The 13,840-nt window shown below is 42.4% G+C and overlaps 1 protein-coding gene across 4 annotated transcripts in view; it reads left to right on the forward strand.

The window, feature by feature from the left end:
• Nucleotides 1-13,547, forward strand: part of ABCB1 (ATP binding cassette subfamily B member 1) — a 238,281-nt gene extending 224,734 nt beyond the window's left edge. For all 4 annotated transcript variants that reach the window (XM_058725205.1, XM_058725204.1, XM_058725206.1 and 1 more), the window contains 3 exons: nucleotides 8,097-8,303; nucleotides 11,390-11,536; nucleotides 12,943-13,547. In XM_058725205.1, coding sequence (XP_058581188.1) covers nucleotides 8,097-8,303; nucleotides 11,390-11,536; nucleotides 12,943-13,146 — 558 coding nt within the window. In that variant the 3' untranslated portion in view covers nucleotides 13,147-13,547. The remainder of the gene's footprint in view (nucleotides 1-8,096; nucleotides 8,304-11,389; nucleotides 11,537-12,942) is intronic.
• The last annotated feature ends 293 nt before the right edge of the window (nucleotides 13,548-13,840 follow it).

Raw genomic sequence — 13,840 nt, forward strand, 5'->3', positions numbered from 1 at the left:
TTCCAGTTTTCTATCTCTTCCTGTTTGAGTTTTGCTAGTGTGTGGGTGTTTAGGAATTTGTCCCTTTCTTCCAGATTGTCCAGTTTGTTGGCATATAGTTTTTCATACTATTCCCTGATAATTGCTTATATTTCTGAGGGTTGGTTGTAAGAAGTCCATTTTCATTCATGATTTTATCTATTTGGGTCCTCTCTCTTTTCTTTTTGAGAAGCCTGGCTAGAGTTTTATGAATTTTGTTTATTTCTTCAAAAAACTGACTCTTGGTTTCATTGATCTGTTCTACGGTTTGGTTTTTTTGTTGTTGTTGTTTGTTTTGTTTTTGTTTATTCTATATTGTTTATTTCTGCTCTGATCTTTCTTATTTCTCATCTTCTGCTGCGCTTGGGGTGTCTTTGCTGTTCTGCTTCTAGTTCCTTTAGGTGTGCTATTAGATTCTGTATTTGGGATTTTTCTTATTTCTTGAGATAGGACTGGATTGCAATGTATTTTCCTCTTAGGACTGCCTTTGGCACATCCCAAAGGTTTTGGATTATTGTGTTTGCTTTTTTCATTTGTTTCCATATATTTTTAAATTTCTTCTCTAATTGCCTGACTGACCAATTCATTCTTTAGTAGGATGTTCTTTACCCTTCATGATTTTGGAGGTTTTCCAGACTTTTTCCTGTGGTTTATCTCAAGTTTCATAGCATTGTGATCTGAAAGTGTGCATGGTATGGTCTCAATTCTTTTATATTTATTGAGGGCTATTTATGACCCAGTATGTGATCTGTCTTGGAGAATGTTCCATGTGCACTCGAGAAGAAAGTATATTCTGCTGCTTTAGGATGTAGAGTTCTAAATATATCTGTCAAGTCCATCTGGCCCAGTGTATCATTCGGGGCCCTTGTTTCTTTACTGATTTTCTGTCTAGATGATCTGTCCATTGATGTAAGTGCAATATTAAAGTCCCTTGCAATTACCACTTTGTTACCAATAAGATTGGCTATGTTTGTGATTGTTTTCTATATTTGGGTGCTTCTGAATTCGGAGCATAGACATTTATAATTGTTAGGCCTCCCTGATGGATAGATGTTGTAATTATCATATAATGCCCTTCTTCATCTCTTGTTACAGCCTTTGAAGTCTAGTTTGTCTGCTATAAGTATGGCTACTCCAGCTTTCTTTTGACTTGCAGTAGCATGATAGTTCTCCATCCCCACACTTTCAGTCCTCAGGTCTAAAATGGGTTTCTTGTAGACAGCAAATAGATAGGCCTTGTCTTTTTAACCATTCTGATATCCCTGTGTCTTTTGATTGGAGCATTTAGTCCCTTTACATTCACTGTTTTTATTGAAAGATAAGGGTTTAGAGTCATTGGATTATCTGTAGGTTTCATAGTTGTAGTGATGATGTTTCTGGTACTTTGTGGTCCTTGCAACATTCCACTCACAGGGTCCCCCTTAGGACCTCTTGTAGGGCTGGTTTAGTGGTGATGAATTCCTTCAGTTTTCGTTTGTTTGGGAAAACCTTCTCTCTCCTTCTATTCTGAATGACAGGCTTGCTGGATAAAGGATTCTTGGCTGCATATTTTTCCTGTTCATCACATTGAAGATTTCCTGCCATTCCTTTCTGGCCTGCCAAGTTTCATTAGATAGGTCTGTCACTAGTCTTATGCGTCTACCTTTGTATGTTAAGACCAATTATCTCTAGCTGTTTTCAGAATTCTCTCTTTATCCTTTTATTTTGCCAGTTTCACCATATGTCAGGCAGAAGATTGATTCAAGTTAGTCTGAAGGGAGTTCTCTGTGCCTCTTGGATTTCACTGTTTGTTCCCTTCCCCAGATTGGGGAAGTTCTCAGCTATGATTTGTTCCAGTATGCCTTCAGCCCCTTTCTCTCTCTCTCTTTTTCTTCTGGAATTCCTATGATACTGATATTGTTCCACTTGATTGAATCACTTAGTTCTTTAATTCTCTCCTCGTGATCCTGGATTATTTTATCTCTCTTTTTCTGAGCTTCCTCTTTTCCATAATTTTATCTTCTAATTCACCTATTCTCCCCTCTCCCTCTTCAATCCATGCTGTGGCCATCTCCATTTTATTTTGCACCTAATTTATAGCATTTTTAATTCATCATGACTATTTTTTAGTTCCTTGATCTCTGCAGCAATAAATTCTCTGCTGTCTTCTATGCTTTTTTGAAGCCCAGTGATTAGTCTTATGACTATTATTCTAAATTCTTGTTCAGTTACATTGTTTATATCTGTTTTGATCAATTCTTTAGCTGTCCCTTCTTCCTGGAATTTCTTTTGAGGAGAATTCGTCTGTTTCATCATTTTGGCTAGTTTTCTGTCCCTTATGAGTTTTAAAAGCTTGTTATGTGCTCTGCACCTGTGAGCACTGCTATATTAAAGGGGGGTCATACACTGTCCAGGGCCTGGCCCTTCAGGAGGTGTTTTTTGGGAAGTGTTACTTGTTCTCTGTTGTTGTGACTTTGGTAATTTTATTTCCCTACTTGTAATGATCTTTTGGACCCTCCACCAGGTGTGCTTTGATTTGTTCCTTGAAGTAGCCCTAGAAAGGAAAACAAACAGACAAACAGGAAACAAAAACACACAAACATGAGACAAATAAAACAAATAATGCAAAAGCGAAAAACCAGAAACACCAGCTATAAGTAAAGAACAGGGTAGAGCTGATGGAAGAGCATATACAAAGAGAGAAATGACTGGGGTTGGTTGGGGGGGGGAAGGAGAAAACAATAAACATTGACCAGGCAGAGAGACTAAACGGCTTAATCCAGAGAGAGAGAAAAGAAAAGAAGGAGGAGGGAAAAAGAAAGGAAGATAAAGTTACCCAGACAGAGAAACTATACGGCTTGATTATTCCAGAGAGAGAGAACAGAAAGTAAAGAAGGAGGTGTAGAACATGTATCAGGGGAATGGATTAAGTATGTCTGCTTAAACAAACCAACAACTGGAATATCCAGCCTAGAGGAGGGAAGAAATAAGAAGGAGAAAAGGAAGGAAGAATATACTGAGTCACAAGAATTGTCCTAGAATTAATCCAGGCAATTCAGCAGTGCTGGTCTGGAGGAGGGGGCCATCTGGTTCCTCAGCGTCTATCCCGCTCCAGTAGACACACAGTTACCTGGGATGGAGGGATGTGGTTTGGTGTAGGCAGGTCCGCCTCCACTGTTGGCCCTGAGGACTGATCCCTGAGGCCCTGCCTTGGTGGTGGTGGGGAGAAAAATGGCAACCCCCCCAGTCTCTTCTTCACACACCTAGTGTCCCAAATCACTCTGTTGGAGTCATCCTCACTGTGCTGCTGGTGCAGATGGGGCAGTCTGTCTCGCTCCACCGACTCCCATGCCCCGGCACTTGGCTGGGATTTAAACTCTGTGCTCTGTGCGCCTTGGCACTGGGGAAGCACTTCTCTATGCTGATATGTGGTCCCAGCTGGTTTTGTCCCGTGCAGCAGCACTTCAGGGAGGTGACCACTTTCTCCTATTGTGGACTGTGCCCCTAACCTACCACTGAACCCAGGGGTGGCTCCCCTTTTCCCCAAGTGCACGAATAGGGCAGCCAGCCCCAGTCTGGAGAAAGCCCTGCAGTTAGAGATGGGATCCCTCTCCGTCCCTGTCAGAGGTTTTTCTCTCGTTCAGATACAGTCCTATGCTTCCCGAGACACTCTTTCTTTTCCCTTCGTCTGTCTGCAGAAGGGGATCCTTCTCCTCCATGCCTACACGGCCCATTTTATGTCCTGCCGTTCACAGTCACCCACCTATGGACCGTCTGGTTGTCCTGATGTCTCCCTGTTAGACTCAGTCTCTTTTCTTCCAGACTTTTGGGGTTCAGAGTCCTTTGGCTTCAACCCTTCTTTGTTTGAGAGACGCAGGAAGTATGGATCTCCCTACTTCTCTACCATGTTGGCCCCTCCACCTAGAGCTGTTTCTTAAGAGATAAACAGAGCCATTGAATGAGGCTGAGGGGGTGAGCAGTCAAGATGTCATTTGATGCAAGAGATAATGTGAGCTACATTGATAGGTGATTTCCTCTAATGTCCATATATCCATATAGCCTATTTGGGCCGAAGTAGCAGATTTAATGAAAGATCTGATCCTTAAACTTTCAAATTATAACCCATTTAGGAAGAACAAAAATGTCATGGCCTCTCTACTGTATTCATAGTCACATGGGTTAGTTTACTGTTGCTGCTAAAGAGAGCCTATACCTTACAGATTTTGCACAGTGCATCTCACTGGCATAACCTCCATTACTTCCAGAGCCAAAAGGGAGTCTCAGAAATAGTTTTTGGCCTTCTGGCCCTTCCTATCTAGAAAGGTAGTACAGAGGAATATGGAAATGAATGCTGAGGGCCTCGGACAATAACCATCTCAAGACAACACTGACAATGCAAGGAAAACCAAATGTTCTTACCTATTTAAGGAACACTATTATCTGCTCCTGTACATTTGTGCTAGAGCTTTGAAGTACTGCCAAGTTTTGCATAGAAGCCAGACTTCATAGTGGAAGTGTCCTCAAGACACACGAGTCCATGTGCCGTTTTGTTAATGACCATTAATTAGTAACCCTTAATAACTCAGTAGGTTACGAGTAAGTAGCTCTTGTTGCCATGTAAAAATGTGTGTGGATCTGAGCATGACTGATTATAAGAACTTAAGGAAGGATGTGACCCTGAGGTCAGGAAATCCTCATGACCATCAGTGGGCCTTGAATTATACTTTGAGAAACAGTGACCTCAGCTGTGGTTCTCAAACCATCAGAATGGTTTACAGAACTACTAAAGAACACCCTGGCTCATTCCAGTAGGTCAGGATCTGGTCCATTAATTTTTACAATTTTCCCAGGTGATTCTGGTGCCAACCATCGTTTGAGAGCCACTGAGCTCATAAATTTGAAAGGTGTAGGTTAAATTTTGGAGACTCTTGCAAAATGAAGCCACCAAATTGTACAGAGGGGAGGTTCCAGGTTTTTTGGGGCATGAAGGTTCTACATTTTTAGGGACTCTCCATAAAAGAATGCAAAGTTATGAATGCAAAATTAGGTATAAAAGTGAATATTTACTTCTAATAAAACAAATCACAACAAAATATCAAAACCTTAAAGATTCAGGTCCCTTTTCTCTTTAGACAGGTTATCATAAATATTCACCTGGAAGATTCCTAACTGCAGCCTGGCCTTCCGCTGTTCCCCCACCCTGCCCCCTCCCAGAACACGGTTCAGCTCCCAGCAATTACCTGCAGATTAGGATCCTTGAAGCTGAACTTCATTAGCTTCACTGTAAAATTGCTTGTGGTCTGAGTCTTGCCCAACCTTTTCTTTTCCCTTCTCTAGTCCATGCCATGCACTGTTGTCAGAAGCCTGTTGTCCTAGTCTGGGTATTAGCTGGTAGGTGCCGGGGCTAACATGGGATATTCCTCTTAGAAGGAGGACAGAAGGAATCTTTCAATTATAAGACACTGTGTTACCAAAACCGAACCTGTAGTGTATACACATTCAATCCTACCTCCTCTGGTTATTGTGTGATCTCATGTGTATCACTTGGCTTTTTTTTTGAATCTGTAAAATGGAGACTAAAACCACGCCTACCTCATAAGGGATGTTGTGAAGTTTAAACAAGAGAATGCATGAGACAAGCTTATCACAGGACCTATAATATAGCCAGTGCTCAATAATTTATCTGTAATCGTGATTTCAGAGTTAAACATATATAGCAGAATAACACATATTTGATTGTGCTGATGAAAGCAATACATTAAACAGTCTGGAATAGAGATAGCTAGTCATTTTAGGGGCGCCTGGGTGGCGCAGTCGGTTAAGCGTCCGACTTCAGCCAGGTCACGATCTCGCGGTCCGTGAGTTCGAGCCCCGCGTCAGGCTCTGGGCTGATGGCTCGGAGCCTGGAGCCTGTTTCCGATTCTGTGTCTCCCTCTCTCTGCCCCTCCCCCGTTCATGCTCTGTCTCTCTCTGTCCAAAAATAAATTAAAAAACGTTGAAAAAAAAAATTAAAAAAAAAAAAAAAGAGATAGCTAGTCATTTTAATCTGGCTTGATCTCATTATTACCAATGTGTTTACTTTCCTCATTAAGTTTTTATTTAGGCCAGTGTCTTTTGAACAGTGTTCACTGATTCCCCAGAGTTCCTTGGTCTTCCCTTAGACCTTCACCCATGCCTCAGCCAAATAACCTCTGCACTGATCTCTTTTATCTTTAGATTTCTAAATGTTTTCTCTACAGAAACAGGTTTTAAGTAGTTTCTAATTCCAGTGTATCATGTGGGGATGAAGAGAGCCAAGAGTGTTACTGTATTCAGTGTGATAGGGAAACTCATTAAAACGTGATGGGATCATTCACATTTGTCTAATTATATTAGTTAGGCAATGTCCGTTTCCTTCCCAGGAGCATAAGCTTGGAAAAAAAATTAAACCATTCCTTGTTTCCTGAAATTTCCATTTCTCAAGTACAGTGTTCGATCTAACAAGACCTGCTGTTTTGCCACATCCTTGTATAGTCTTTATTGCCTCTCTCCACCTTCTACTTCCCACCTTCACTTAACACTGTAAGAAAGCCTGGAACACAGATGCTGGAATAGTCTCCATGGCAACTGGGCTTGTTACTAACAAGGTCATGGCTTTGTTTCTATCCCCACACGTGCCAGCTTCACAACCAGAAGCCGTGTTCCTGCAGCAAAGATTGCACCCTACCCCTGGCCAGCTGTCTCCTAGGGGCACCAAGCCAGGCACATGGGAACCAAGAGCATATACAGCTCAGGATATAGTCACCATCACTCTGAGCAAAGCTTGAAGCTGAGTCACTGATGTCTTCTTCAGAGGGGATGAATAGCTCTCTCACCTGAATACCAGAGTTCTCTTGCAAAGTAGATCTCCAGGCTTCTGCAGAGCAACCCAGGGAGCCAGGTCACTTAGAGAAGAGATAGCTTCTCCTTCTTACTCCATTGGCTCAGCATTGTAGATGTCTGTCCACCCTTTCATCCCCCACCCCCTCCAGGCCTCTGTCCATCCACTGTATGGATAGATAGTGACACAGTGGCTATGACAGTGTTCAGTGACAGTGGCACAGAGTTACCAGTCTCTGACAATCTTTGAGCACTTACTCAGTGCCCAGCACTGTGCTGAATAAGGTCCAGACATAATCTCATGTCCTTAGTTTTATGAGTATAGGAATTATTATCATAATACCTGTCTTACCCACAACAAAATGGTCAGAGAAATTAATTCATTTCCCCAAGATCAACAACTACTTACAGATACAGCAGCCACCTCCCACACACACTTCTATTCCATTTAACTGCTGCATCCCATTCTACCAAAACCTGATTCTTAGAAACCTGACCTCAAAACCTATTGAGTGCTCACAGTAGTTACTTACTTCCAGTTTAATCTCAGCTACATTTCTTGTGAAAAATTGATAGATAAGAATGAGGGTGCCAGTAAATTCAGTGGCATAAAACAACATAAACTTATTACCTTACAAATTCTGGAAGTCGGATGTCTAAAATGGATTTCACCAGGCTGAAATCAAAGTGTTACTGGGGCTTTGTTCCTTCTGGAGGCTTAAAGGGACTCTTTTCTTACTTTTTCTAGCTCCTGGCCCCTTCCTTGATATTAAAGCCAACAATGACAACTTGAGTGTTTGTCATATTACATCACTCTGATACTATCCTGCCTCCCTCTTGCTCAAAGACCCTCATGATTACTTTGGACCCATCTGGATAATCCCAGATCACCTTCTCATATTGAGATCACCTGATGAGCAACCTTACACCTTAATTCCCTTTTGCCATGTGATCTAACATTCAGTGGTTTCGTGGGTTAGAATGTAGGTATCTTGGAGGGCAGGCGTTATCCCGCCTACCACATTCATGTATCGGAAACCAGGGTTAAAACAGAAGAAACATGGCAGCTCATCAGAACATACAGCCATGACCTCGTTTAGTTAATTTTGATGGTCCAAACTCAGCAACAAAAATGGTGTCCCACGGTAACTTGGCAATTTTAATGTATGAAATAACAATACTGATTTTGCTAAGTTAAAAATGTGCTGGTCCTGAAGTTTTCTGTGAACTCTCATTTTCAGCTAATTGATGGCAAAGAGATAAAGCACCTGAATGTCCAGTGGCTCCGAGCACACATGGGCATCGTGTCCCAGGAGCCCATCCTGTTCGACTGCAGCATTGGTGAGAACATTGCTTACGGAGACAACAGCCGGGTGGTGTCACAAGAAGAGATTGTGCGCGCGGCCAAGGAGGCCAACATCCACCCCTTCATTGAGACACTGCCTGACGTAAGTCTTTCTCCAGATTAGGAGCCCAGGAGCCTGTGGCAGCCTCCCTGACCCACAGTTTGATTTCTATAGGCCTGGTTTCCCAAAGGTGAAGAGAAGTGAGCAACCAAAATACACACCCACCTGTACACAACATCTACCCACACTTTGTATCCCCATTTGCTATTATGTTTGCCTGATTACCCAACTAGCTCTCCCTGTGAGCAAGCCTGACTGAACAGTGCATATCTGGGGCAGGCCTTTCCCTCTGAGACTAAGCATAGGGCTTGCAGGAGCAGGCACAAGCCCCTATACCCCAATTTCTGCCTTCCATCTGCCTCCTTGCTGCTCTCCCCCAAGCTGCAAACCTACCTGGGTGGAGTTGGGCCAGGCTGGAGCACTGAGCCCATGTCAGAAAGAAGGCTCTCCCTGAAAAGAGCTGAGCCCTTGGAGTGGATGTTGTAACATGTAATCTCTCACCATTGCACATTTCATGGGTCCCAATCTCTGCTTATAGGGTTGATTATTGAAACCTTCTTTGGGGCTCCCAGGGTTGTCATCTGTGGATGCCCTCTAAATTCTTCCTGGGAAGTTAGATAAAAGGAACCTCTTGCATTACCTTAAGCCCCTTAGGTCCTGCGTTGTTGTTGTTTTTTTTTTTTTAATGTTTATTTATTTATTTTATTTTTTTAAGAGAGAGAGAGAGCAGGGGAGGGGCAGAAAGAGAAGGAGACAGAATCCCAAGCAGGCTCTGTGCTGTCAGCAAAGAACCCAGTGTGGGGCTCGATCCCATGAACCCTGAGATCATGACCTGAGCTGAAACCAAGAGTCAGACGCTTAACTGACTGAGCCATCCAGGTGCCCCAGGTTCTGCGTTTTGAAGTCACCTTGATCTGGTATATCTATACCCCCTCCCATTATTACTAGTTTTCTTATTAGGAAGCACCCCTAAAAATAAAGCTCAGTAGCCTCAAACCAGCAGAAGGCAATCTCCTTATGCAGAAGGATGGCAAAAACAGCTGGCTCTGTTTCCTAAGGTTTCCTTTACCTGAAGCTCTTCTTCCAATAACTTCTGCCACCACATCATAGACCTCCGGAGGAATTGTCCCTCTACCCTCCTTTTTTTAATTTAAAAAAAATTTTTTTTAATGTTTATCTATTCTTGAGAGAGTGGGGGGGGGGGGTGGAATCTGAAGCAGGCTCCAAGCCCTGAGCTGTTAGCCCAGAGCCCGACAAGAGGCTTGAACTCATGAACCACTAGATCATGACCTGAGCCGAAGTCAGATGCTCAACCAACTGAGCCACCCAGGCTCCCCCTCTTCCCTCCTTTTAACCTTCTCGCCCAGCTGTGGATAATTGGTCCTTCCCAAGGCTAGAAAACTTGAAAGATATAGCTTCAACCCCCTTTACTAGTGATCTGTCATTAAGTATGTTCTAAAGTATGGGCATTGACCATCATATTAGAGCTGCTGCATCAGAAACTTTGGAGGTACAGTTTAGCAATGTGTGTTTTAATGGCCCAGTTACCAGGTTGCACTTTGAGAGCCACTGGGCTAGTGGTTAACAAAGACAAACACAGAGAGTAAATACTAACTAGCTTATTAAACATACCTTGTCCTCTGGCATTCATTATCTGTCTACCAGAGGAACCCAACCTTTCTGGGCTCCTGGGCTCTCGCACACAGAGCACACACCTATAGGGGTCATGATTCTTTCCCTCAGTGTCTAGATGCACAAACAGAAGGCAGAACTCCTTAAGTCTTATTTTTTCTGCCCAAGAACCCACTTCTTTACCTGAGTGTTTCCTACTAGGAATTCCTCACCCTGCAAGAAGCTAGTCTGGTTACCAGCTTCCTTCAGGGTGACGGCCCTGCCTTTGCCTGCTTCAACAAGATCGATATTGGCTCAGTACAACTTGAGAATGCCTGCACTCACATGGGACACACTTCATTGCTCCTGCCACCTTTTTTTCTTAATGTTTAATTATTTTTGAGAGAGTGTGAGTGGGGGAGGCACAGAGAGAGAGAGAGAGAGAGAGAGAGAGAATCCCAAGCAGGCTCCTCATTGTCAGCACAGAGCCTGATGTAGAGCTTGACCCCACGAACTGTGTGATGTGACCTGAATGGAAGTCTAGAGTCGAACACTTAACTGATTGAGTCAGCCAGGTACCCTGTGGCTCCTGCCTTCTGAGGCACCTGCAGCTCCGGGATGGAGCCGGTCAAAAGCATCTGCTGGAGCCTCACCTGGGGTCCTCTGACTCCATCTGCACGTGGACATCTCAATCTGAGTGCCATTGAACTAGGGTTACCAGGTAAAGCAAATAAAAATAGGCAATCCTGTATAGAACATGAATTGTTGAGTCAAATTCTGGATGCAGGATCAGAGCCCACAGTATTGTTTTCTAGGTTGTGCATGCTGTCGTTTCTTGTTCCTCCTCTCCCTTATATATCCTCATAACTCCTGTTCCTATCCTCCTATTGAATAGTTAATGACAATTACCTACTGTGGGAAACTGTATCTGAAGAACTTTGGAAGAACTCTGAAATCAAAAAATTTTAGAGATTTTAGCTTTTAAAGTTAGATATCAAAGTGGAATTCCTTACCATCCATTGAAAGTATTGAAGCATTAGAAGATAGTTTATAAAAACAGATACCAAAAGGCTAGCATCCCAAGAATTGCTTCCCTCCCTGACTTTAAAATAATGCAGAGAGCACCACCTGCTGGTTGTAAGATGAGCTTCATTTATTTCTGCATGGCCTGTACAAGTCAGATTTCTTTCATCAAAACCAATCTTTGTCCCAAATATAATGAAATCAGAAGACTGGAAGAGACTAACATTATAAAAGTATTCTTCCTGATAAATTTATCGGCTTGTTTACACAAAAACATAACCTCTAAAACCCAAATGTCTGTTTTCAAGAAGAGAGATCAAACCTACCGTTTAGAGCTCCATTTTTGTCATTTAATTCTCTATGAACCCAATCTCAGCTTCTGAACTTAAATTTATTGTGTGTGTTTATGGTAGTAGTTGTCCTGTTTTCTCTGAGCAAACTCTTCTTTAGAATTATCAGTTCTATGTTTCATAATAACAAAACCCCATTCACAGAAATATAACACCAGAGTAGGAGACAAAGGAACCCAGCTCTCTGGTGGCCAGAAGCAGCGCATAGCAATAGCTCGTGCCCTTGTGAGACAGCCTCGTATTTTGCTTTTGGATGAAGCTACATCAGCTCTGGATACAGAAAGTGAAAAGGTAAGAATTTAATTCATTTGCACTCGAATTGGTTGTCCTTAAAAGGTTTACATTTATCTCCCTCTCTCTCTGCCCCTCCCCCACTCGCACTCTGTCTCTCTCTCTCTCTCTCTCTCTCTCTCTCTCTCTCTCTCTCTCTCTGTCAAAAATAAAGATTGAGGGGCTCCTGGGTGGCGCAGTCGGTTAAGCGTCGGACTTCAGCCAGGTCACGATCTCGCGGTCCGTGAGTTCGAGCCCCGCGTCAGGCTCTGGGCTGATGGCTCGGAGCCTGGAGCCTGTTTCCGATTCTGTGTCTCCCTCTCTCTCTGCCCCTCCCCCGTTCATGCTCTGTCTCTCTCTGTCCCAAAAATAAATAAAAAACGTTGAAAAAAAAATAAAAAAATAAAGATTGAAAAAAAAAATTTTAAGGGGAAACTGGGTGGCTCAGTCGTTAAGTGTCCAACTTGGGCTCAGGTCATGATCTTGCAGTTCCTGAGTTTGAGCCCCGGGTCGGGCTCTGTGCTGACAGCTCAGAGCCTGGAGCCTGCTTCACATTCTGTATCTCCCTGTCTCTCTGCCCCTCCCCTGCTAGAGTTCTCTCTCTCTCTCTCTCCCTCTCTCTCTCTCTCTCTCTCTCTCTCAAAAATAAAGATTGAAAAAAAAATTTTAAAAATTGTTTTACATTTATGCTTCTGTCTTCCACAGTAGAGAACAAAATTCAGCCCAGATACGTTGATTGTTATTTATGTCTGCTGTCAGCAGAATTTAAACACTTTCTGTGGCTGTTATTCAAGAGAACAAGATGAAGTAGGGGAAATCAGTCTTATAGCACTTAGGCTCCAAAAAGCAGCCCTGGATCTCTGTATTGACCTACGAAGCTGTGTCAGGAAGCCAATTTCCTATTTCTACTGGTGGCATCTCCTCAGCAACTATATAAAAAAGCAGGAGGTTAATACCGTGCAAAAGCTGATGGTATCTTAAGATACATATTAGTAATCATTTTCAGTTTAAGAAAAAGTTGAGTATTCAGGTATCTGAAAGACAAGTTAATTCTGAGCCATATACTGTCTTAAAAATGCCAGAAGTTCAGCCTATGCTCAGTCTTCCTGAATTTGCTTTATTGCTGGACTGGAGGGTGGCTTTGAAGGATGTTGTGTGGGTGGACATACCTGTACACGTTTTTAAATGACCGGACAGACTGCATTTATTGTCATAACTTTGAAAACAGATAACTCCTGCCTCAGAACTAATCCACACTAGGATTATCTCCTGATAAGACAGCTTCCTGGCTTTGTAAATTCTGTTATATTTCACTGATACCATTATTAAAATAGGAGGACCTATTGTTGGAAGAGAGTGAGCCTTATGAAGGAAGAAAGGAGAGGACTGTTTTTTTACCAGCATTAATGTATGTGGTTACTGATCAGGTTGTCCAAGAAGCCCTGGACAAAGCCAGAGAAGGCCGCACCTGCATCGTGATTGCTCACCGCCTGTCCACCATCCAGAACGCAGACCTAATAGTGGTGTTTCAGAATGGCAAGGTCAAGGAGCATGGCACACATCAACAGCTGCTGGCTCAGAAAGGCATCTACTTTTCCATGGTCAGTGTCCAGGCTGGAGCAAAGCGCTAGTGAACTGTGACCTTACGACCATATAAATATTTTCTATTTGTGTTAAAATATGGCATTTAATCAAAGTTAAAAAGCGAGCGCGTCACTGGAAACGCTATGTAGAATTATCTTTTTAACACTTCCTTCCACAGCTGAAGATCATTCCACCAAGTTCAGAGCCCTCAGGCTTTATCATTAAAGGAATCGAAAGAAATATTATTGAAAGGAATAAAACACTGGTGTTAATTGCATTATAAAAATTTGTAGAATAATTCAAAGTAGATTTTGTTAATAAATAGTGTAATTTTTGTTTATATTTTCTTATTTGTAACTTACTGCCTTGCTGAAAGGTAATAGAAGTGGCAAAAAGTGCTGAATGTTTGCATAAAGTGCTATAATAAAACTAAACTTTTGTATGAGCACAGTCATCTTGTCTGAAATGCTTGTAAATGATCATCTCCCAATTGGAATATTGAAGATTATGTCTGCATTTGAAAAAAAAGACTTCTTTTAAAAACTCCCATTAATTGTGAGAATGTTAAATAGTGTAAATAATCCCTATTATACATGTCTATTCACACTGGGTCCTACAGAACCATCTGCTTTCATGCTTTGTGAGCTTGATCCTACTGGTTCTTACGTTTCCACATTATGATGGCTCTTAAACCAACCACATACATCAATACAGAATTTTAGAGGTGGGAGTGCAGCCAAG

The sequence above is a fragment of the Neofelis nebulosa genome, chromosome 4, assembly GCF_028018385.1.
Source record: "Neofelis nebulosa isolate mNeoNeb1 chromosome 4, mNeoNeb1.pri, whole genome shotgun sequence".
Taxonomy (NCBI): domain Eukaryota; kingdom Metazoa; phylum Chordata; class Mammalia; order Carnivora; family Felidae; genus Neofelis; species Neofelis nebulosa.